The sequence below is a fragment of the Centropristis striata genome, chromosome 11 (assembly GCF_030273125.1).
Source record: "Centropristis striata isolate RG_2023a ecotype Rhode Island chromosome 11, C.striata_1.0, whole genome shotgun sequence".
Taxonomy (NCBI): Eukaryota; Metazoa; Chordata; class Actinopteri; order Perciformes; family Serranidae; genus Centropristis; species Centropristis striata.
In genome coordinates, this window is record NC_081527.1 from 13,015,684 (window position 1) to 13,041,030 (window position 25,347).

The following is a 25,347-nucleotide window of genomic DNA, read 5'->3' on the forward strand; positions in this document are numbered from 1 at the left end:
GAAGTGAAAAGTTACATAAAATGTAAATACTCAGGTAAAGTACACAAAACTCAATATTGTACTTAAGTACAGTACTTGAGTAAATGTATTTAGTTACATTCCACCACTACCAAAAATCTGTGATATAAATACATGTTCAGTTATTTACAATCCCCCCCATCTTGTGGGTTTTTCAGCAATTCCAGACAATAATGAGAACAAAGTGCTCTTAAAAAGAAATAATTCATTTACACTGCTAAGGGTGATAAATAGAATTCGGTCTCCATGACAAACGGTGAGTGCAGAGAACTGTTGGATCATCTGTTTTTGTCTCATGGTGTGAAGTTGCCACAGTTTCCTGCACACAGTACTGAAGCATCCTCGTCTTTGTGCCAATGTGTGTGTGACACAAAGTACATGTGGCAGGATTGTATACTGTATGTGTGTGCACTGTACAGATGGTGTTTTTTCTGTCTGTGTGTGTATGTGTTTTTCCTACCAGCATAGGGGACTGGGGCATCCTTGTCTAGGGCTACCAGCGGAGGGTCCAGCAGCACCGTGTCCATGTTCTCTGTGATTACCCCGTGGTAAGATGTTTCTATCCATGGCTTGTGCTTGTTGACTGTGGAAGAAAAGGAAATGCACTTTTCAGTTTATAGCATTATAGAAGGACTGTTACTGTGATTTACATGCTTTTTTGTTTCCAACTGCATCTAAATGTGCTGAGTGACTGAACAGGGAACGACTTTTTGAAAACATTATGTTGTGATCATTCCTGTGGTTTGTGACTGATCTCTAAGGTTTTTACAAGGATTTTATGACAAAAGGACTAATGGAAGTCTGAGGGTAAAAAAAGTAGTGCCTCTCTGTTGTGCTTTGTTAGAGAACACAAACAACACAATTAGGGGAGAGGAGAGGAGAGGAGAGGAGAGGAGAGGAGAGGAGAGGAGAGGAGAGGAGAGGAGAGGAGAGGGACAGTACTTTGAGAGACATTTACAAATACATTTACATACAAATGTGACAGATCGAATCGGTGACATGAAAAATGAATTGCAATGTTCTTTTACAAACAGCAGATAAACAACACTATCTATCTCTGATTTCACTTGTTCAACCTCCACGTCACTCGCATCATTGGCTGTATCAAGCTGCAAAAATATGACAGCAGCAGGAGAACATCCTGTTTCGAATCAGAGGTGTGGCAGCGCTCTAGCTTCTTTATTAACAGAAAGCAGCTTCTGTGACGCTTCTGCAACACATTGTGGTGCATCTGGTGCAATGATAGACATTGTTGAGCGGCCGTGATCAGCTGCCGCATAACAGCTAAACGCAGCATTACTACATACTGTGGAATCCAAGGTCCGAGTCAGAAAATAAGACAGGTGAATGGAAAAGATAAGTGTCCAGTGTGCTTCGTGACTATCCAGAGATCTCAGCTTCAGCCTGAAGATATATACATGCTGATAAGCCTTGAAAAAAAACAGACATGTAAATTCCAAGGAAGGAACACAACCAAGCCTTAGTTTGTTTGTTGGAATGGATTTCTTGTATTTTTATTATTCATTTATCCATTTGAGATTAGTTTTACAATTCAATTTTGACAACAGATATTTTCATTTGTACTTTTAAAAAAAAAAGAAATATGCATTGTTTTGCACAGATTATAACCTAGAAAATGGTTATTTTTTGGTGTAGAAATAATAACATATTTTCTATTAAAAAAAAAAAATCATGTTGTGAACCCAGTGTCTTGAATCGTGAGCTGAGTGTACAGTTACATCCCTAAAGAGAAGAGCAAAGAAGAGCATGGAATCCTTAAACATTAGTGCTCCCACTTGCTTTCCTCCATCTCCTTTTCAGTCTGTTTACACTGTGAACACCCCTTGTCTCTAATACCTAATACCTGTTGTCCCTGGGAGGTTGAAGACAGCTATGTGCCTCCTCACCAATGGCTACACCACCAGTTATGCTCAATGGGCACTTTACACCAAGTACCACAGTCAAGGACTGAACCAGGTCTTTGCAGCAGAGCTTTTTTTTACTTCTAATACCTTGACTTAGTTGGGAAAACAACAGCAGGCTAGAAAATCTTTAAAAACCTTGTTACATCTCTAAACACTTATTTTTAGTGAGAATTCTGGGCTTTAATTTTAACCCAGATATACAGACACCGTGAACTACCTCCAGTACCAAAGTGTTTTCTTGGCTGCTTCTTTCCCTCCTTCTCTTTTTCTCAATTTTCGTCACTGTGCTTGTGTTTTGTAACATGGAAAATCCAACCACCCCACAACAAATGTGACTGAAAGGTCAGAAGGATAAACTGGAGATTAACACAGATTACCATCGCACATAGTTACTCACACTGGAAATTAAACTTCCTCCCACAGCAGCAGGGCTTCATATAAGTACATAGAAACTGGTGAACAATCTACATGGACAACCATATGTGCATACATACTTTTGTGTGCCCACATACACATGCACACATGTACATATATCCCTAGTGTACATGATTCACTCTCTGCAGGGACCTGGGATGTCAACTTGACCTTTCAATTCACCGAAGAGGAACACTTTGTCTCATGCCAATGAGCAGATGACATGTCCAGCTGGCAGCGATTTAAAATGCATCAAACTGTTCCTAAAACCTTCACAGCTTTTCATCTGTTTGGACAAATTTCAGTAGTTTTGTCCTACTATTCTTTTTTCTACCAGCTTGTCAACATACGGAGTTAAGAGAACGGGGTCAGAGTAAAAAAAGAAAAAGAAAAAGGAAACATGTTTTCAGCCTGTATAAAAGGAAACATGTTTAGTTTAAAGCGGTGAGGAAAACATTAATTAAAAAATAACTTGGCAATGTATTATTAACAGGGAAAGATACATTTTCACACTTCCACTTCACTGACAAAGACCTACAGTACTGATTATTTCAGATGGGACTCTCGACCTGCTGAGAGAGTAGAGAGTGGATTATAGGAAGTGAGAGAGAACCACAAGGGAAGACATTATTCATACTCGGAGTCTCATCTCGTGCTCTTGCAGGAGATAGAAAGCACTGCAGCAAACAGCATGACTCTGCTCAGCTGGAAAGTAGAGAGAGGAAAGTAGAGGTCTGTCTTTGAGGGGTGTTTAAGCATATTTACACCTGGAGAATTTTTACTTGCAACTGAGGAAAGTCAGTGCATTAAAGCACACCGACAGACAATTTTATGGTGTATTGTTGGTAAAGCTTCATTCTAATACAGTATTCTTTGGATTTACTCATCAGTGTTGGTAAAAAAAAAACTCCAAACCCAAAGCAGATGTGAAATGAGCTGAAACAATCTCATAAAGAGACGCTTCAGAACCAAGACCATATTATACTGCGGCGCTAAGGTGACCATAAAACAGACTATAAAAATGGGCATTTTTCAGTTGAGTCTTCATTTCTGTGTGCTTGCACTTGCCAGAGTAAATATATTAATCCATCATGCTCACGTAGCATTTCATTTACATTTAAAGATGTCTTCAGTAAGTCTAATAGCAGCCCACAGCTAGTGCAGTTTACTCATGGATGGCAGGTTCAATTTCTGGCTCAAGGTCTTACATTTATCCCAAACAAATAGGCTGGTGGTTGAGGAAGCAGAGCTGTGACTCTTTAAAGGGAGTAATATAGGAGCTCTTTTGTAGAAAGAGCAAACATCAGACCATCAAAATGGGCTATTTCCAAAATGGCTTTCATGGCATGTCGTACTGTAAAGCTATTAGTGATGCATTTAAGGCATTCATCCTTGACATCCTAATACTGAGCTGCAGCAGTGAAACAAAAATTGAGGTAAGCTTGCACTCAAAGAGAAAAAAGTCAGTCAGGAGTGGCACCATCATAATGTCAGTGTGACTATGACATAAACAATGAAGCAATTTTCCATAAGATCATCTCTCAAAGTGAAACAAGACAATGGACCCTGTCTTGCACCTGACGCAAAGTGAAAAGCAGCGCAACTGTCATTACTAGTTTCAGACAGAAAAATTGTCCTTTCACGCCCAGCACACAATGTGTACTGTATCTGTGCATCCATGGGAGCGTTGGTCTTAAAATGAGGTGTGGTCAGGCGCATTGTTGGCACTTTACAGTCTTGAGGTAGCAAAAGTGTTTGTGTCATCAACTAACAAAAACCTGGTCCAAAGTCAAAGGCACAGTATTTTCCTGCTAATTAAGGCATTCCATTCTTCAGATTATAAGATTCGCCTGTGTAGGCAGGTTCACAATGTGTGTACACTCTGTAGTGCCCCGGTGGTGGAACGAACTTCCAAATTCCATCCATTTCGCTGAGTCCTTCTCAATCTTTAAGAAGAGACTGAAGACCCGACTCTTTACTGAACACCTTCACTCTTGATCTACACTGACGACTACGACAAGTATCTCACTGTCCGCTCTTGCGACCCATAAAGCACTTGTGTCCTAATGGACTCGAACTTAACCCACGGCACTTACTCTTGCTATGTTTCTTGACTTCATCCTTGCTTGTGTTGCATTACTCTTATTTGTACGTCGCTTTGGATAAAGGCGTCTGCTAAATGACATTGTAGAATTGTAGAATTGTACTTACTTTGGTTTTCACATGGGACGCAAACCCTGTTCCCCTGGGTAAAAACCGACCTATGTGCCACCCATCTACCACCACTCCCACCCTCTCCAAGCATGTATTTCGTCATTTAAATTAATTCATAATTATTACAGCCACTAAAGGGCGACGGAGGACAGTCTGAAGCGTAAATATGGGTCATATTTTGCTGCCTGTACAAACGAGCTATGGGATTATTTTTTAGGGGAGACCAGTGTCATTATACAAACAAGGAAACGCACATGTTTTCAGTGAGTGGTGGGCTTTGTTTTCCCCATCTTCTGACATAACTAAACTGTTTTGGGCTTTGTCCAACTTCCCTGGTGGTGCCTTAAGACAAAGACACCACTAGCACCTCCCATCCATCTAATAGTTGCTGAGCTATTTCAGGCTGAAACAAAGTGGTGGACTACACGACAAACAGAAGACATTGTCATCTATAGAGCCATGCTGCATGGCTCTGTGATGATAAAAACCATTGTCATAGCATGTGGTTCCTATTATTAGGTTACAAGTGTCATTGAGTGCAATATGCAAGGCGTCTCTGGCCATTTCCTAAGGAACATCTGCAGCCATTACAACATTACTGCGGACTAATTTACTTAGTAGAAGAAACAGTCTAAAAGTAGCTCTAGTACAGCACTGGATCAAATCTGATGTGACAGTAATATGAACACAGAAATCCAGATACAACAAAGTGCTTTCCTGTAAATAACATTACTGCAGGGGCTTGTCAACTTGTCCATCCCGATATTGAAATCAAAATATCTGTTAGTGTCTTCCCCTGGGACTAAGGCTCATGAAAACATATTACTGGAAGGACACAGGTGGTTGATAATCTATATTAAATTTGGGTCCTAGCTCATATTGAAGGAGACACTCCATTTACTGAGCTATGTATTGATCAATTTAAGTCATGTCAAATCCATTTCTTTTTAGCATTTATTTGATTACTGCAATGTTGCACTGGAATAAATGTCCATAGACCATCCGTAAGGCAAAATATTAATAGTAACTTGAGAAGGAGAAGAGGAAGAGGATGAAGAAAAAGTAGAGACAAAGTAGAAGGGATTAAAAAGGAAGTAGAAAAGGATAAAAAGGAAAACATAGATAGAAAAGAGGACATCATAAATAAAATCCAGTCTCTAAAAGTTTTGCGATGAGATTTAAAAGATGTTACTGATTCTGAAAATGTCACGCCAAAGCTGAGGTTGATCCTCTAGATTCATCCTTAGACTTTGAAACAACCTGTTATTTCTTCTCCAAGTATCCAAACTAGAAAATTGGTTTACCTAGGAGGTAATATGTCCATAAACCAGGCTAACCTAAAAATACTCGGTTACCTGCAGTGGGAAACCAGTACAATGTGGCAGAAAACCTTTCTGCTTTTCATGCAAATCACATGAGGCACTTGAGAATTTAGAGGTGCTCTAATGCAGTGTAAATCATAAATATCCCCATCCAGGAGGGGAGTGAGATAATGTACACTATGCACATGATAAAATTATGAGAGGAAGATGAAAGAGGTGGAGTGGATCAGGGAGCTAAGAATAGAAAAATAAGGGGAAAAAACGATCCCACGGGGTGCATCAACATTTCAGTAATATAACAAAATAATGACGAAACCTCAGTGCTATTAAAAGGTGAGAGAGCAGACTGAGCATGTGCAAATCTACAGTGACCTCCCAGTGCCCCGCTGGAATGAGCAGTAATTAAACTTGGGTGAGCACACACACTTACGCTCACACTCATACCCACTCATCTGCTGAGTGTCCTCAGAAAGATACAGCTCTGCGATAATAGGTGACTTGTTGACACAATTTGTGTGACTGTGGACCTGTAAGCCACCATTACTCAACACCAGGGACAAAAGTAGATCATAAAGTTGAATTTACTGTATTAGCATAATGAAGAAACAGGGGATACAAAGGGAAATGTGAAAGAACATGATGAAAGTGAAATACAGGAGGGAGAATGAAAGGGTTAACCAGGAGAAGAGAGTCACAGAGAGGAAAGGAAGATAAGAAGCAGCCACACTGGAGGCGATGGGGTGAGGAGGGAGAGATAATAGCGGAAGGGAGTCAGAGAGAAAATGGGGCAATTCAGGGTAGAAGAGGGGGCAGGCATAGTTGGCACTTACTGTAGGAAGAATAGGCTACTGCCTCTAGTATGTCACAAATTCTTCATTTACTTTCCTATTAAAATATTAAATTGAACTCCCTTTGGATACATTACATGCACAAGATTATACAGCATCAAATAATAGCACTAATCCAAGGGGGCTTCGTTCCTCTCGTGCAAGAAAGGTTGCTGTTTTTGGACGAGGCTTTGAGACACACCCAGCAATTTGATGCCGAGGGGTGAATTTTTTTTAAGGGGAAACATCGGCTCCTCATTAGCAGAAAAAAATGAAACTGATGAAAAGACAGGAAGAAGGAGAATCATACCAGTCAGGAAATGGATATCAAAGCATTTTCTGACACAAAATAGAACTTTGCTTATTTTTTTTAAAAAAAGTTTCTCGTTTTTGTTATTCTCTTTTTTTTTTTTTTTTAAAAGAACCCTTTAACATTATTAACTCACCAACAACATTGATATTTCAGCTATATGTAGGCTGTGTTCAGTCTATAAATGAGCACAGAATAAGTGAAGACATTGTTCTGCCTACAATATGTGGGCTAATCTCCGGACTATTTCATCAAAATGAATAGCCGATCCACGACCATAAAATTTCTTAAAATCTAAGCTTTTCCAACTTCAACACGAATTGGCTGCAAATTGATTGCACGTCCTCTGTTAATAGCCTCAACACTTTGATGGTGAGGAGACAATGACACTCCATAAATAAAAACCCTCTCGTTAGCAGGAAAGAAATTAGACTGGAGAAGACAAAGGAAGAAATATACCATCAGGTATCTGTAGCTCTCTAATCCAAGCTTTGGGGAAGAACTTTGCTACTGATGTCTCACATGTTAATGCAAAGTTCCTGATTGGAGACTGGTAAGGGATGTTTATCAGGTTATATTCCTTATTCGCCCTTTTTTTTCTCAGCTATTTATTATTCCTCGTTTCATGTCTCTCCCTTTTGTCAAAACTGTCACATTTTCCCCACTCTGCTGCCCTAAAAAATGCAATAAAATCATTATAAAAACAAAAACAGCACAACAGATCCCAACAGTTCCTGCAGAATAAGCAGTAAAACTTAGAGATGCCTCATTTTTGCTTCTGATACAGATTGTCGGTCATGGATAAGCCATGCTGCCGAGATTGAATATGGAATATGTTGTTTTGTTTTGTAATAGCAGCTGGCACAACTGTATTACAGTAGGTCAGTTTGAGTCCTTTGTAGGATATTGTAGTGTCACTTTAATGAGAATATAACTGTTACAGTGACTGTAATCTTGCACAGTAGTGACACAGTAGTGTGCTAGTTCCGCCTACAGTATGTGCCTCCAGGACAAAGAGACTCACATGGTGAAAACAATATAAGCCAAGTTAAACTCTTTTCTGCAAAGACATTTAAAGAAAGGATTTTAACATTTGCACTATGAATAGCAAACATTAGACTTTTATCGCTTTTGGTGTCATCTTCATACACTAGATTTCAACAAGTTTTTTCTGTTTAAACATGCAGCTCCACTCTTCTTTGTTTCCAGCTTCATTAACAGAACAAGAATTAAGTACTACAGACTTGCATTCAATTATTATTAACTGACTGCATGTTAATTTTACAGAAGTTTGGAGCATGAGAGACAATTTGATTTTTAATTATCTCACAAAGAAGATTATTCATTCATTTTCTCCATTTGAGAAAACAGGAATCTCCCGTGATACCATGACGGGTATCACAATATTTAAAATATCTTTTATTCTTGGTTTCTCTAATGAAGCAGTAAAAGCAAATAACCTCATTCAACACTGGTCTCTTATATGGACGTGTCTGTGAAGTTGTTAATTGAAACAGTAACTGTGAGAACTAAAACTGCAGATTCAGAGCCATTCAGCTCAGTTACGATATACATGTAGGTGATAATTGCTTCTGTGTTGAACAGTGAATGTCATTGTACTGCAACACTAACATTAATTGACAGCAACTTAATCTACGCTATGTAGAGTTAATCATGTGCAGCGGATGAAACCCAGCATGAACAGACATGATGGACACGTTTAATCCAAGTCATTAGTGTTTCTGAAAATATCCTCAACAATTCTTTAGATGTCACTGTTTTCTGTTGGCGAGGGAAATACATGATTATAACACCTCCATGCAGATGACAAGAACTTTACAGCCTGTGGCACAGGTCATTAGTACAGGAGAAATTCTTCCACATTTAATGATAATGTGTGAGGAGGAAAAAAACACTTCAACAACCCAGATGTCAGGCTTGCTTCCAAGTGATTGCATAGCTTCTTGTAACATCGCTAATGTGTTTAGATTCAACCTTAATTATAAAGAAAAACACTGGAATAACTTAGTAGAAAGTATTTAAGGTTGTTGCCACTGAAGGATGTAATTAGATAACTGTGATTCTTTGAGGGGAGTTAAATACTCTCTTTTCAGCTGCACGGATCTATATTTTATATTAATTATGGACCAAATTACACAATTTAATGTAAAAGGGCTGGCTTGCAGTGACGAAATCACAGATAATCACACAAATGAGCAAAATATGTAGTTCCCCTTAGTTCTATGGAGTATTTTAGCATCTTTCAGCTCATTGTTTTGGTGGCAATTATCTGTTGAACATAGCAGAGAATCTAGCTGCTAAAGATCCAGATATGTTTGACTAATACGTCAGGTGGCCAGAAACATGAGGGCTGAGCAATATGGCTGAAGTCTCCTATCACATGTAAATTAGTGCTTTTCTTTCTGCATGATAGTTAATTGGATAGTTTAGGATTTTTGAATGCAACATATCATTTAAAGTTGTGATGTCGGACTCTGGGGAATTACTCAGCGCGTGTTTCACTATTTTCTAAAATCTTAAAGACAGAAAAAAATTAATTAAGAGAAAGATGTTTCAGATCAATTGATATAGACAATGGAATAAAGGTCGGTTTATTACAATTTCTATTCAGAGAGCAGCACTGAGTTGGAGGAGCCAGCACTAAGACACACCAACATTTACATGAGAGACGATTAGAACTGAGCAACAGCAATAGCTGAGGAGGAAGCCAACTACAGCAGCAGTAGATTAAGCATTAGAAACTCCAATGCCCAGGAGAGGACGGGGACAAAATCATTACATTATGTCCATAATTAGTATAAGCATCAACTCTGACTTTTACAGTCCCTGTGCTGATGTGTAAGACACAGTTGCAAGAACAGAGTAATTAGGCATATTGACTGCAAGTAAGTCCTGCACTTTAAGCAGAACTAGGTTAGAGCGGGCCGGTGGGTCATCTTCAGATCATAAACTCTTCCCACTCACTCTCTCCCAGGACCTTCCTCCTTGTACAGTTAGATTTGCAGGCAATGCTGTTGTTTTTAAGTGTTTTTCTTCTTCTTAACAACTCATTAAAAGGGGCCATAAACTCTGATCTCCAACAACCACGGGCCATAAAGCCCCCCCAGCAGTGAAGACAATTAGTTTACGGAGATGTTGATTTAATTTGGCTTTGCCCACAATCCCATCAAGACAATTCAGGGGTTGCTCTCCTATCTGAACAACCACATGTGAGATACAGATTTGCCATAATTGCTCTGTGACATAAAACTCCCTCCTTTTCCTTTGTACATGCTGGTGCTACATCAAAACAAACTGAGGAGGGAAACAAAGCCACGGTGTTTAATTGGCATCAAATATTTTGTATGCAGCAATGCAATATCTACAGGCATATTAGAAAAATACCTGTAAAGTTATTTGGGTATGTCAGAGGACATGTGTAAGTGTCTTTATAGGGAATATGGACAGCTAGAATGGCACTCAGAGAGCACAGACCTCCATCAAGGCCGATATTGCATTCACTTGCTCCTCGGGTGGTCCCATTTACCGATGTGGGAAGCCGTTCTTCCTACTTCGATTTGATCAAGTAAAAACACCCTGTGAAAGGGTAAAAGTAAAAAAGACTAAAATGCACAGCACACCGGGGTATTTTACTCTCAATGGGATAATAATTATATTATATCATGCTGTCTTGAAGAAGACTTGAAACTAGCGATAAAAAACAGACATCTGTTTGCAGCCAGTGGAGTCAGAAGCAGGGGTCAAATTCCTGTTTTCTTTTCTCAACCAGTGGTGTCGCACCCTGCTGGCCATTGCAAAGAATATAGGTTAAAGGGACTTTCACATTGGCTTCACTTATCAGGCCCACAGGTTGCCCCTTGCTTGTATTTTATTGGTCAGAGCATTCAAACAATGTGTTGATACCTGTTTTTATCGCCGGAACCGATCAGGTGAGCCATGAAAAGATATCAATATTTTCTGATTATTCAGACACCAAATGAATGCAGCAAAAATTGCCCTATCTTGTGAAATAATGTTAATATGTGTATCGGTCAGGTATTTTGGATCTACTCCAAACTTACATGGGTTGTGCCTTGGCCTATGCTAATAAAAAGCAGGCAACCAGGTCTTGTTATCCTGCTTAGAGACAAACAAATGAACAGACAAACAAATGGGCAAGCAGCACCAAAAACATAACCTCCTTGGAGGAGGTAACAAATAAAATCCCACAGCGAAGTGAGTGAGAAAAATAAAAAACTGATTTACCTACTGCTTAAAGGAGAAACAGAGAAATTCAAATAACCACAGAGTGGGGAAAAAAGGAAGAAAGAATGTACGGTAGGAAGTTAATGTTCTGTAGTGGTATTGTAACTCCTCGTGAGCGTGAGATGAAACTCAGCATGTTTCTAATTCTGGTGAATCTGATGATTCAGCAGGATCCTATGGAGACCATGGAGGGTGAGTGGGTGGAGTTGTTATAGAAAATGACAACAATTGTGCACTGAGAAAGAAAAAAACGGTTATCCTCTTCCAAAACACAGAGAGAGTCGATCCATGCTTTGCTGTCTGTTAATATGCAGGATTTACCACTTTCAACTCATGAAACAGAAAGGAATCACAGATTGAAGGCCAACCTTGAGGAGCAAGACACGACGCAAAAAATAACAGCATAGTCATAACACATAACAGACTAGATATTACCATCATCGGAGTGGGTAACCTTCCGCTTATGAAAACATGGCATTCATCTGAAAAACTTATGGGAGCTTTGATGTCATTTCAGGCAGATGACAAGTCTGCTCCTTCATTTAATTAATCAGAAATACTATTTGCATTAGCACCAATGCCCCGAAAAATAATTGCTGTCATTACACTTTTAAGCAAACATTCCAATTTGTTTAAGTCCCTGATTACGTTTTTTTTCTCAGCTGTGACATTTCCTGACGCCAGAGCTAAAGCGATACCCGGGGTGTCTTAAAATGTCAATTGTTTGCCATTAGAGCGCTTGGCATTCACTATAAGGAAATATTGAGCCCTGCTGAAAGCAACTCGGTGTGCCTGCCCTCCAGAATTGCACTCAATAATAAACCTTATTTGTTTTCTTCCTTGTCTGCCTCTTCTACTTGTTATGAATCATTTGTTGATTTACAGTACAATGAGAAAGGGAGGGAGCGTGTCTTGGATAACCAGCAATGGCAGTGATTAGTTTCTGCAGAAAAAGAGATGCAGAGTGCTCTGAGTGATGGCTTACTGTCAATTAGTTTCACTGAGTGGGCCAATGAAGGGGCACAACAGAAGGATTTGAAAGGAGAGAAGTGAAAGTGGAGAGGAGGAAAAAGGACAACAAAGAGAGAACAGAGAAGGGGATGGGAGGGAGGAGGAGGGAGGAGGTGATATCTCCATTAACAGAAAGCAGCAGGCGGCGAGGAGAGCCACGGTGAGGAGAAATGGATGGCAGTGTGACTGACTGGATTGAATAAGAAACAGTTCCACTCTGCAGGCTGGTGCCTCATGTGGTGATCAACCAACGTAAACAGCCTACCATTCGCACTTATTTCAACTCACTTCAAATACAACAATCTGCTGAATGTCAAAAAACTTTAAATGGAAATTCCATTTTTCTCCATCTATTTATGTCTAGTTTTGCATCATATATTCAGTGACACTGTTTTACACCTTCAATTCAAAGCAGATTTAAAAGAGTGTGGGAGCTGAGAACAAATGTTGACAGTATGAACAGATGTCTATGGTGTGGACAATCTATAATCCCCAACAAGGAAGACTTTTGAGACAAAAACATAAATTTAATATGTCAGTAATTTTGGAGGGAGCTAAGGAGGAAGTCAGGTGAGGTAGTATAAAGAGTGACAAAGTCTGCATAGCAAATTACGACTGTTTCACAATGTTAACTACGTTTAGAGTATGTATTGATCTCCTGCCACTGGTAGGGGCACAAATTTAGGAAACAGACCTGTGGGTCGTATTAGAGAGCAGGAACAAAAAACATATAGCTAATGTAAAATGCCACCTAAATCTCTTACTGCTGTCTTCATCTTGTTTACGCTACCAAATGCATGCATGACACTTCTGCATCATTTCATTCTGATTATAATATATTCATATATTATTTTAGCCGTTTCAGTGAGGCAGGCTCAGTTTTGCTTTCTGTTTTGTGAGGTTCTTTCATGAACAAAAATAATTTGCAGCAGATTGTTTCCTCTTAGGGGGTGAAAAGAAACCCTTTATATCCCCAACTACTGAAAGTGTATTTATACCAACAGGGAGCAAGCTGGACTCTCTGTCCATTGTGTAGCTGTCAGTAGATATGGTCTCATTCAAATGCTGCACTGTTAAATGTGAACATTTTATTAGTTTTGAAAGTGAAAAAATGAATGAGGGGAAATAAATGCAAATTAGTGTGATTTGTTGAAACTACTTTTATGCAAATATACCGAAAGTGTATGAAGAAATTGGTTTCTTTTGGGCCATGTGTACTGTGTGCTATTCTGTCGGCTCTTCTTGGTTCGGGATGGGTTCCAGTTACCAGTTTCATTTTCAATTCAGGTCCCAGTTGGCAAAATACCTGAATTTCTTATCAAACCTTTTATGTCACTTCAGTCTTTTCTTTTTAGAAAAGTGCACAAAAAAATTAAGTTAAGAGGCTCATTTTTGCCAGCACTGACCATTAGCTTCTCTTAAAGTGATATATATCACCAGCAGCAGAATATATCAGATAAATAATGGTAATTCCATATGGGCTTGAGTGAAACTTTTGGCAGAAGCGGCAGATTAATTTCAGAAGTAGGGGAGGGCAAAAAAAATTGTGTGTGTGAGACAATACATTTTATAATAAGAGACAACTTTACTGCATATTTATTTTCTGTTCCAGTTGCTAACAGCAGTCTGCTCTCAGCACATCCACTGTCACTCTCTCTGTATGTAGCTTGACCACACACACACACACACACACATACACACATACACACATACACACACACACACACACACACACACACACACACACACACACACACACACACACACACACACTTTTAAACCAATGAAATATGTAAACGTGGACTGCACTTAAACTGGCCTTGGCCTTTTTCACATGGTAATACTGCAGCACTTCAGGCAGTGACACAGACAGGTACAGAGGTGGGGTAAACTGGAGTTCACCAACAACAACACATTCATCTAACATTGTGACTGATATATTCATAACCACAATTTAATAAAGACTAATTATGGATGTATCACTCACCAGTTGTTGTCCCTGCTCAGCCAGCTGTAGTTTAGTGTGGTGTATTATTGTGTATTCCACAAACAGATGTAAGAGGAGCACAGGGTGCAATTAAAGTTTGCTCGCGCTCCTTGTATCTTTTTGTACTTGATTTGTACTCTCTCTCCCTTTTACCACCAAGCTACATTAAAAACAGACAGAAAATAAAATGCCTACTTGGTTGGTTTTGCTGATTTGTATTTCAAAATATAAATGTTACTTTAAGTTTATTTGTAACACGAACAAACTGGGTTCCTCACTTTTTGCCATCCCTGTTTTAATTTGTCACTTTAGCTCACAAGTCCCACTGCTCTGCCAGGTCGGTTAGTTTGACATTCGAGACACCGTGCTGGCTGAGAGACACATCACTTGATCCACTCCAGTCATGAAAGTTGTCCTCTGGCAGACATCTATTTAGTTGCAGCACTACTTATCCTTTTAGCTGCCGATTCACATCTCAGCTACGTATATCAGCTGTGAGTCAGACTGTCTCTGACTTTTCTTACCGTCTGTCTCAGATCTTCTGTCTGTCACTGTCTGCCATGGTAAAGCTGTCATCTAAACCATTTACCCATGACTTTCTTTTGCTCTCTTGCTCTCTTGCTCTCTCTCTCTCTCTCTCTCTCTCTCTACCTGTCAGTGGCATCAGTTAACAGGTGTTAACTGTCAGACTGACAGTTTGTTAGGACTTTTTCTTCGGTTCCAGGTGAAGATTTATATTAAATACAGAGCAAGCTGGAGAGAATTTAGTGACAGTTTAGTGTATGTGAAGGCGACACCGCTGAGAGAGGCAGAAATATTTAACACATATTGAATGTATGCTGATAACAAAGTGACATTGTGGGTTAACAGATGAGGATTAGCAGATCTCAAAATGTGGTTGCTGTTTACTTTTCTAGCAATGTCAGAAATATTAATATGATAATCCTCTCCTAAACTAGTGATCTGATTACTAAAATACTGCATTCAAACAGTTAAGCATCTGAGTGAAGGCCCAACTCAAAGAAAGTGGTTTCAGATGAACACAGATAAAAGATGAGATATTCTTAGACTTTTTTTTGGTATAAAGTATAAAGCATAAAGTATACCAACAACACCCTTGACCTGCTTTTTCTCTGTTTGCTCTGGACAATGTCTAACATCCATGAATCCACCAGAGGAATAATGGATTAAAAAGACCAGGAAGTCTGTTATATCTGTCCAAGCTGCAAGATGTCTGATTCAATTACAGCGCAAAATCTGTTTCAATAGCACTCTAACAAGAAGGGAGCAGGAAATTACTTCCACCGTGGTGTCCTCAACAGAGCTCGTAGCTGAGCACAGTGAACTACATCAGACAGTCTAAAAATGGCTAGTCTGTTCCTTTTGTGAAGAAGCTGTCACAAAAATACATCCTGAAGCTGCCACTTTCCCTCATATGAAAACAGGATACAGATATCATTTAGGTTTAGGATAAGAAATAAATTGCACACTGACTGAAATCTACTTTCAATTAAATAAATAAATAAATAAAAACTAATATACTCATGATGCATTAAACCTCCTGTGTAAATACCTTCAGTGCTGCTGACTGCACTTAACTGTGTCCCTAAACCAATTCACTATCCTAATAAAAATCAAATTTGCTGTCACAGGCCATGTGGGTGCTGTTATTGTTATATGAGAACTACTTGTGTCCACGAAGTGCCCTAAACAACAAATCTAATCAAGTTCAGCTGAAGAACTTGTTAACTGTGAAAAGAAACCAATAAACACAACGTTCACATACATTTTTCCGGAGGGGACATCATCTTTCTGATTATTCCAACATCTCATGAATGCAGCAGAAAATGCTCTATCTTGCAATGTTAAAAAAATTAAAATAAAAAATTGTGAATCTGGCTCTTGATTACGATCCAGTCCAAAATCAAATGGCTTCTTCTTGGCCCACGCTAAACCCTTCCACCAAGTTTCATGGAAATCGAGCCAGTAGTTTTTTTTCTGTAATCCTGCTGACAAACAAACAAAACGGACATTCTGTTTGTCCATCTGTCCATTACACATTCAAATGCACAATGGAATTAATTCAGAAGGTATACAGTAGTCTCAAAAAACTCCAAATAGAAAGGTGTAACATTTGGCTGAAAAATAGTTGCAAATCCATGTATGGTACTGTGGATAAAGAGTGAGAAATCACTCCAGGGAGGTTAAAGTTGCTGGCAGAGGCATTTTTAAAGCAGGAGAAAAGCTTTAGTCATGGCTGAAGGGGCCTATAAGCCCCTCTAGAAGAGTATGAGCATGAAAAACAGTTACTTTCCACAGCGGACTCATTTACTGCACACAAACGTGCATGCAAACACCCCAACACACAGGAACCAAACAACGCTGACAGAATTAGTAAGCACTGCACCACTGGGAATGAGGGTTTAGAGCTTTTAAGTACCGTTTTAGTACTCTGTCTCAACAGTCTTCTGGTCACAATGATGTGCACAGTGGTGTGTGTCTTATTTGAGCAACAGGAATCAAAAGATAAAAGAAACTGTATGAATGTAAAAGTGTCAAATCCCATTGTCAGACTCCTGAGTGATGGAGTTGGTGCAGAGAGAGATACAGTCCAAAGTAATTGGGCAGCAATTTCAAATGGGCTAAAGGGAGGTTTGTGTGTATGTGTGGGGTTTTTTTCAGTAAACCACAGGAATTCATATCTCTTGGGCAATATCTCTTATTAGGAAAAAAATACATTATGTGATTATGTAAGCTGTAGATCACTGTTAACAATATTTGTTTTGTTTTTTCCACTTGTCTGTCTAAGAAGAGGAATGTACGAACACATAAATTAATGAAACACAGCATTTCTTTTTCCGTAATGAGTGTGCAGTGGAAGGTCAGCATGTCTTACAGTGTCTGTATTTCATGTCCTATAACACTTGAGTCTTGGTCGATTTGGTCACTATAATGACTGCGTGATTAAATAAAACACATAATGTCAAAACACTGCTCAGTGTGAAGGGCTAAAACACTACATTCACTTATGAAACTATATTTTCTTTTTGGTCTCACATCAAAGTTGCAAATGCAGCTCATTTTATATGAGGCTGAATACAATAAAAATAATTTAAGTTAGATTAAAAGCTGTCCGTCTGTTCCTGGTCATGTTGCTCTATTTAACGTTTGAACAACCACCTGCCGCCACACGTGATTCTCATTGTCCTTTAGTCTCAAGGTGTGTTCTGAATGAAAGTGAAGTGCATTTTAGAAGCAGCAGGATTGCATCTAAAAAAAGTGCAAAGATGTGAGTTGAAACATTTCAACTTGTGCAAAAAATTGCACTGATGCTTTATTATTCAAACACTAGGATAATCCCCACATAGTCCTAGACATAGTCATAGACCCGTATATATACAGCCTAATATTTGAAAAAAATAATACACTATCATCCATACAGTATGAGATTGAATATCATTGACATTATCAAACAGCTGTTCTGCATCATCCACTACTGTCCAATAGAAATATGTGGAAAACCAACTGGTGCAGTCCTATCCATCTGTCGAGTTGCTCCTAAAATAGGTCCATATTTACATCCTCATAATAGGAAATAGGTACATTCAAGAAGAGCTCGACTGATATATCGGTCTGCCAACATTGTCCTATCACAGACATATGTATTGGTAGTGGTGTTAGTGCTTTCTGATATGTGATATGCACTGATATGAAAATGCTTTACACGGAACATGTAATACAAAAAAATCAGCTTGAAGTGATTTAAAAATACTGTTATTTAGCTATTTCTTTTCTTTTCTTTTTTTTTATACCTTTATATAAATGGTCAGCAATTGACTGATACACATTACTGGTGTTTATTTAGCTATTTATTCTATTTTTTATTTATCCTTTATTCTGAGTGTCTATTTTGGAGTACCTTTTATAGTAATATCAGTGTAAATTCAGTGTACAATTCACTTAAATAAGCTCATTTTTTAATTCCTGCTCAAAAATGTATTATATCAGTATTGGCCTCAATAATCCAGCATCAGTGGGGCTCTACGTCCAAGTGTACACATTCTAGAGAACCACTTCTGCACATAAACCCTTAAAAATAAATGTTTACATGTGTGGAAAATAAAGATGCAAAATTTTGGAATGTGTAATCCAACAAAGCACAACACACATTGCCTGGCTCGCCTGGCATCATTGAATAGGAAGAGTCTATGAAAGCCTGATCACACATCCAGCATTTGGTGTATGCATGTACATGCAGATGGTGGGTCATACCTTAATGCTGGAATCAGTGTGTATTTTGCAAGCAAAAGTCGCTGTAGAGCTAAATACATCAATCCGTAATGTTATTGATTAGTACAATGATCAGTAACCAGGAGAGATCTTGTTATGTTTCAACATTGTAAATGTTTCATCTTCACTCCAATTCCACTTGTTTTTCAAATGGCCTGTTTCACTGTGGTCTGAAGATAAACACCGTTGATACTATGTGGAGCCATTAGAGCTGGAATGAGCTTCTTACTACTGAAAAACTATTTTCTTAATCTGCTAATAAATATTTTAAGGTTTCCATCACTGCCTGTCTCCATGTGTCTGTCTCTCCCTTTTATACGGGTTCACACTAAGCCTCCAGAATCACAAACACAAAGTCCCACACACGCATGCACACACACAGCCTGAGGCTATATCCAAACCACCATGGTAGAGTGGACGAGGGGTGATGGTCTATTGACTGATAGAGTTCAAGCAGTCCATGTAACTCTTGGTGGTTAGCCAGTCATTTCAGCAACAGCCTTGGGCAACCTGCTACCACTCCCTGTGTGTTTGTGTATGTGCACGTGTGTATCAGGATTTGTGTGCTTGTGTTTTTGCTGCGGACTGATGGAATTCCCAGAAGCCTGTGAGAGTGACTAGGAGGATGTCTGACAGGTGAAGATAAACTGGACCAACAGCCAACAGCACACAGCATGGAGGCAGTGGGCTCTAAGAGAAAAAATGTGCCAAACAGAACACATTGTCTACTCTGCATAAAAGTAGACCATGTGTGGAATTTAGGGGGATGCTGGATTCATGTATGCCATGGGCTTGGAAAAGCACAAAGGCTATAGAGGTGTGTGTAGATTTTAAAAATGCATATGCACGTGTGTTGTAGTGTAAATGTGTAGTTCAGGGAGTAAATGCAAGGGAGACAAAGAAAGAGGCAGAAAAAAGAAAGTGAATTTAACTGCAATGAGACAGAAAGATGGGGAAAATATATCAGGGATTAGTTACGGCTCAAGAGGTAGAGCAGTAGATTAATCACCATCATCTCAGGGCGGCAGGAGAGGGTGGGGGGTGTTAAAGGTATCGCTTGTGTTTTTAGATTTAATCCAGCAGAAATTGTGAAATTTCCAAAATAAAGATGGACATGGGAACCATTCAGGTGGCCCAACAACAGACAGCTATAGTACACTGATACAACTGCCGTCACAACCTGAAAAGTGCAACTGATCCGGTTATCATTCATTATCGAGTGGCTGCATGGGAGAAGAAGAAAGAGTAGGATCATAAAAAAGGCTAGGCAACCTAGCCTTAAGCTGTAAGTGTCATGGCGGTAAGAGACTTTCATCTTTTCTACTATCTTAAGTAGACACACTGATACATTTAATCCATACTACCACATGCTGTTCCTCTGCCACTTCTTCCTCTACCCTTAAGTACCAGCACAGATAAGGGCAGACACCATACACGCCTTTGCTGCATCAGAGGATGACACACAAACAGAAGACAGAGGAAAATCCTGATGGACTGACGAATGCAACCAGCCATGTCGGTAATAAAAGACAGTGTGTGTACGGTGTGTGTTTGTGTGAAATGTACATTCATTTTTCATGCCCTCTCTCAGAAGGTTTGGTCATTGATGTCTGGCTAATCTGTGTACTGGAGGTCAATTAGCGCCTGAGGTGATCGAAGTCAATCGACAGAAAATGTTATAATTCATACTTGTATTGCTCTGAAATAGTTGACACAAATACCAGGCTTTTCATGTTGATAATGTCACAATATGCAAATAGAAGCATTGCAAACGGAGAAAGAGTTGCCACTACAGTTGTAATCAGGGGTCGCACAATTCTTCAAATCCACGTTTCGATTTGATTTTTTCCTCAGTACTGAAGGCGATACCCAGAGTCTTGATTCTTAAAGATCAATAGATCGTTGGATGTATGCCCTGACAACTGCCATTTTCATTTTAAATTCCTTCTTTAAAAAATAGGCTACATTGTATCAAATGTTATATAGCCATCATATTTTTTGGAGTGCTTGTCCCTACAGTCAAGTTTAAATAACTTATTTCAAACGTAACAAAACTTTACGGGCCGCAACTGAATGCACCATGAAGTCCCAGTTGTTGGCACCAACTCGCCACAAACAACAACAACAAAAAAAACTTTAGATCCACTACTTTTTCCACAGCTATTTATACTGCATCTCAGTCTTCCTTCTCTTCAAACTCCATCTGCTTAGAAAGAACATGAGATGAGTTGGAAACCTCCAAAGAAAGCTACACCCTCAATTAAAATTATTTTCTCAAAATACCTTATGGATTTAAATGTAACACAATTAAATAATCCCTAACAGTTGATATTAATCAATCTGAATTTAAACTATTTATGCTGGCCTGGTGTGTGCATGTGTGTGAGAGTCAGATAGTTAGAGAGACAAAGGAGAGGCAGGGAGGCTGGGCCGGGGACGAGCCAGCTAAGATCTATGGGCTGTCAGTAACACTAATCAGGCTTTCCCCGGCAGCATTCATCTCTGGAGCAGCACCAAGAACTGGGCACTGACCGGCAGCTGGCCAGCCAACTAGCCGCAGGCTGCCATGGCTACAGCATTGCTTCAACTGCCCAGTGATAACACTGAAGAAGGCATATTCTTCTCAAAGAATGTCATATTGAGTAGCAACGACTTCAAACTTTTGTTGTTATCTTAGTTATGCTTTTGTCATTTTTTAAAACAATGTGTCTGTTCAAAAAGGCTTTTTGCTAAACTGTCTGGTGGAAGAACTGTTAAAAAGACAAAAAGTCACATATGAGCAGACAGAGAAAACTAAGACTGCATGGAGTACCATACTCTCAACAGTAACACGATGAATGGCGAATGAGACAACATTTTGATATATGTACACTGGCCGACTTCAAGTGTAAAAACAAGCCTCTCAGCATTGCTGAGCTAATAGCAACTGAATCCTTTTCATTGTTGTTGCGCTACAGTTGTGCCATTTTGAAAACATCTGCCTCTCCCTGCCAAACCTTATGTTCACTTTCAATCCTGCGCAGTTTGTATCTGACTTTGTCAAAGTTGTCCGCATTACATTTGAAAGAATATGTCATTGGAATAAAATGGCATGTGGGAGGAGGAGTGCGGGCCAAAGTAATCAAGGGAGCTGAAAAGCGTGAAAGTACCATTACTCATAATGCCATATACACATAGGAAAGATAAATGACTGCAATCCAATGGCAGCCCTCTAATACTGGATCCAGTTAGGCGGAAAGGAAGAGAAAAACATTCCCCTTGCTTAACATCTTACCATTGTTTCAAATAATTGTTACACATTGGGAGCCCGTATGAAAACATATGTCCTAAAACACAGTGGAGCAAAAGGACTGTGGGCCTATGGCTTTATAAATCAAGGTCAGATTTCCTTCACATACACTGACACACTGACTGGGTCTGTTCGCATCCCAACATTTCTCTCAAAACCTATATCTGATTTTTTTTTTTTTTTTTTTAAAGGTGAAGCTGAACCTGCAGCAGACAAGACAACAACTGCAGTGGCTTTACAGGTGCCAGTTAGCACTGCCTCAGGCTACATCCTCAAGTATCAGAATAGGCAACATGGGCTGGGGGAAGTTGACCAACTGCAAGAGAAGAGTAGAGGGAAACAACAACAACACACTTCACTGCCTCAAGGCTTCTTCTCTCCAGGAAAAGTTACATATTGTAGGAATGAGATATCAAAGAATGAAAAACAGCATGTTCAGACACCTCTGTCAAAACATGTCTGTTCAAATACATTGCCTAAAAAACACGGTAGTTAGAAAACACTATGAGTTCTGTGCAACTTTATTTCAAATGAAGAGAAAAAAGTTGCTCCAAACCAAGTAGCAACCTCTGGATCTCAACAGTGAAGCAAAGTATCTTAACCTGCATTCTTTCTCAAGGCCAGCAGGGGCCGACTGGTTACAAGAAGAAGTCCAAAAGTATAAAAGTCTTAGAAAGTGACCCTACTTCTCACTTGATTTATTACCACAGTTAACACTTTCCTGGTGAGTTTATGGTCCCAATCGCTTGTTTTAAGTTCTTAAACACAGGATGATGTTCATTTAGCAAATTGTGGTCCCATTAGATAGAATAATAATAATAGACAGCACAGCGAGGTATGCTTTAGGGCATGGCTACCTTGTAATTAACAAGTTTCTAGAGTACTTTGACACAGTTTTTGTAACCTAAAAATTGCCTCATTCAATGTTCAGTTGAACTAAATGACACTCTAAAACCAGAGATATAATTGCTTTTTTAACCAAGTGTTTGCACAGAAAACCAGCTGTGTCATGAATGGAATGTACGACTCCTTCAACTTCTTTTATACAGTCAATGGTCAAAACAGTTTGCACAGGATAATTCTGTTTGATTTATTGATATAAAAACCATCACTAGGAATGTCATCATCGACATGATTCATTGACATTTACAACAGGTTTTTTTTATGGTAGTAGGATTCCTTTAAGGAATATACAAAAATCACCTAATACTGGACTCTGGTTAGTTGAGTGCACATACAGTCAACACACACATACATACACATATAAAAACAAATTTTTTTTCCAGAAGCTTTACCTCTAATGGGTGAATGACTAATGACTTAATGACTTACAATGACTGACATCATTTATTTGTCAGGGCTGGTAAAGCACTACTTATAAACAGCAGCCCCCCACATGACACATCCGCACATCTCCCAGTGTGATTTCAATCTCCTGGCATTTTTTCTGTTGTTTAGCTGCTCAGAGAGCTGTGGGAGCTAGGGAGAGAGGTAACAGTTGCCAACAGCGAGAAACTTTGAGAAACAAAAGACAGCAAGAGAGGCAAAACAGTAAAAAGAAAATATAGACAAAGAAAAGGAGGAACAGAAATTGGGAGAGTTAATTAGGGAGCTTCTACTTGGAGGAACCATGAGGTTCACATAATAAGTTTTGAGAGGCTGAATAACACTCAGCTAAAGTAATGTCATACAGTGAGAACTGCCTGCAGTAAAAGTGAGAAACTTTTATGCAGTGTTGCATCATGTTTCCCTCGGGGCTCGAACACAAAGGTTTCTATGGTGCCACATCTACGCCTGGGTCAGGGTTGCAAATTAAACTCTGAACATGAAATTATTTTGGTGGCTTCAAAGCAATATGTTTTCTTTATGAACATTTTCATAATGTTTAAAAATGCTTTACTGGCTTTGTTCTGTTGCTAAAGCGGAAGTTCATCTTAAAAATGGCTAGAAGCTAGGAGCAGATCTGAAAGTAACTGAGATATTTCATTGCAATAGAGCTTGCACAATAGCACGCAAAATTATTTATGCTGACGAAATTTTTTGATATGGTTTTGCTTAGCAGGGGCTGTGATAAAACGATGAGAATATTTATCATGATATATTTTTTTTAAATGGAAACATAGCTTTTGTTCAATACATGTTTGATATAATTAAACCAGACATAAACCAGGTTGGGGGCTCTAATGCACTCTGAATGCTAGTTGCCAGTCACCATTAAACAGAAGAAGTTAAACAGTCAAACATGTTGCCACCAGACTAGCTTGCATGTTTACATGCAGAGAGATTACAGTGACCCGGACAGGCCTGCTCATCCCGGCATTTTCCCAACCAGCAATGTTGGAAAGCGCCACAACCAGCTGGCAGGACGCAGCGTGGACTTCCCTGTGTTTGTGGTTCTTTCTGCCAGCAGCACTGGAGAAAGATCTGTACAACAGACAGTGAAATAGTTATGTCGGTTTCTAGGTCAGCCACTCATAAACTACACTATCCAGGCTTTCAAGTGGTGGGAGATTCACATATTTTACAATATGTCTCACTCTCACAAAAACAAACATACACACTTGCACACACATCCATACCAACATAAAAATGTTATTGCGGGCTGAGTTTTCAAGCTCCACCCCTCAGAAACATTACCAGTAGCGAATATGTCTCGTTTTCCTGGAAGGAAAAAAAAGGCAAAATTGACACAAATCTAAGTGACCTGAATTGACCTTTAGCTGTGTCCCAGCCAGCTAATTACATCACAGCCTGATAAAGAACATTGATTCATAAGCAGTACAGGACGTACAGAGGCTAGACCTTGACATTTACCACAAAGAAGCTCACAAGATGTTTTTCATGATAAGAGACAAGCACTTAAAGGTCAAATCATATATTTTACATCATTGATTTGCGTCTTCTATGACCTTGTTTCAAACCACTTTAAATTGAGTTTGTTTCACACATTCCAACTGTCTTACACACATAACTCAATTTAGATAACAATCATACTTATTTTAACCCAACCCATTACTGGTTTAACCCAACCAAATAGTTATTTTTCTAACTCACAACTGTAACCAGATGTTTAGAACTGCCACCATTAAAAAGTGACACTAAAGTTTAAATGCATAGAAAAGACATGCGAATTGCAAAGTGAAGTGCAATTTATGCAGTGAGATCCCGCTCGATTGACGTGTATTTGATGGAAATGTTGCCACAACTTTAACTGTAACATTAAAATATAAAATGTCTGTCCTGTCAAATGTTTAATTTAAAAAGACTAATTTGTTACTTACTACTCAGTTCCCTTCCCTTCCCAATCCCACCAAAGTCCAACCCTACCATCACTGGACCAACCCACTCTTTCTGTACTAGTTAGGGCCTCGGGGCAATCGCACCGAGCACTGGTCCCATACAGCAATAGCTGTAGGGACCAGGTCGGGCAAAGCCCCGAGCACTACTGTTATACCGTGGATTTCTTCTTATTCT

At 39.2% G+C, this 25,347-nt stretch overlaps 1 protein-coding gene across 1 annotated transcript in view; it reads right to left on the reverse strand.

Annotated features, from left to right (window-relative positions):
* Window positions 1-25,347, reverse strand: part of clstn2a (calsyntenin 2a) — a 172,022-nt gene that overhangs the window by 94,828 nt on the left and 51,847 nt on the right. The window contains exon 2 of the mRNA XM_059344188.1: window positions 479-601. Coding sequence (XP_059200171.1) covers window positions 479-601 — 123 coding nt within the window. The remainder of the gene's footprint in view (window positions 1-478; window positions 602-25,347) is intronic.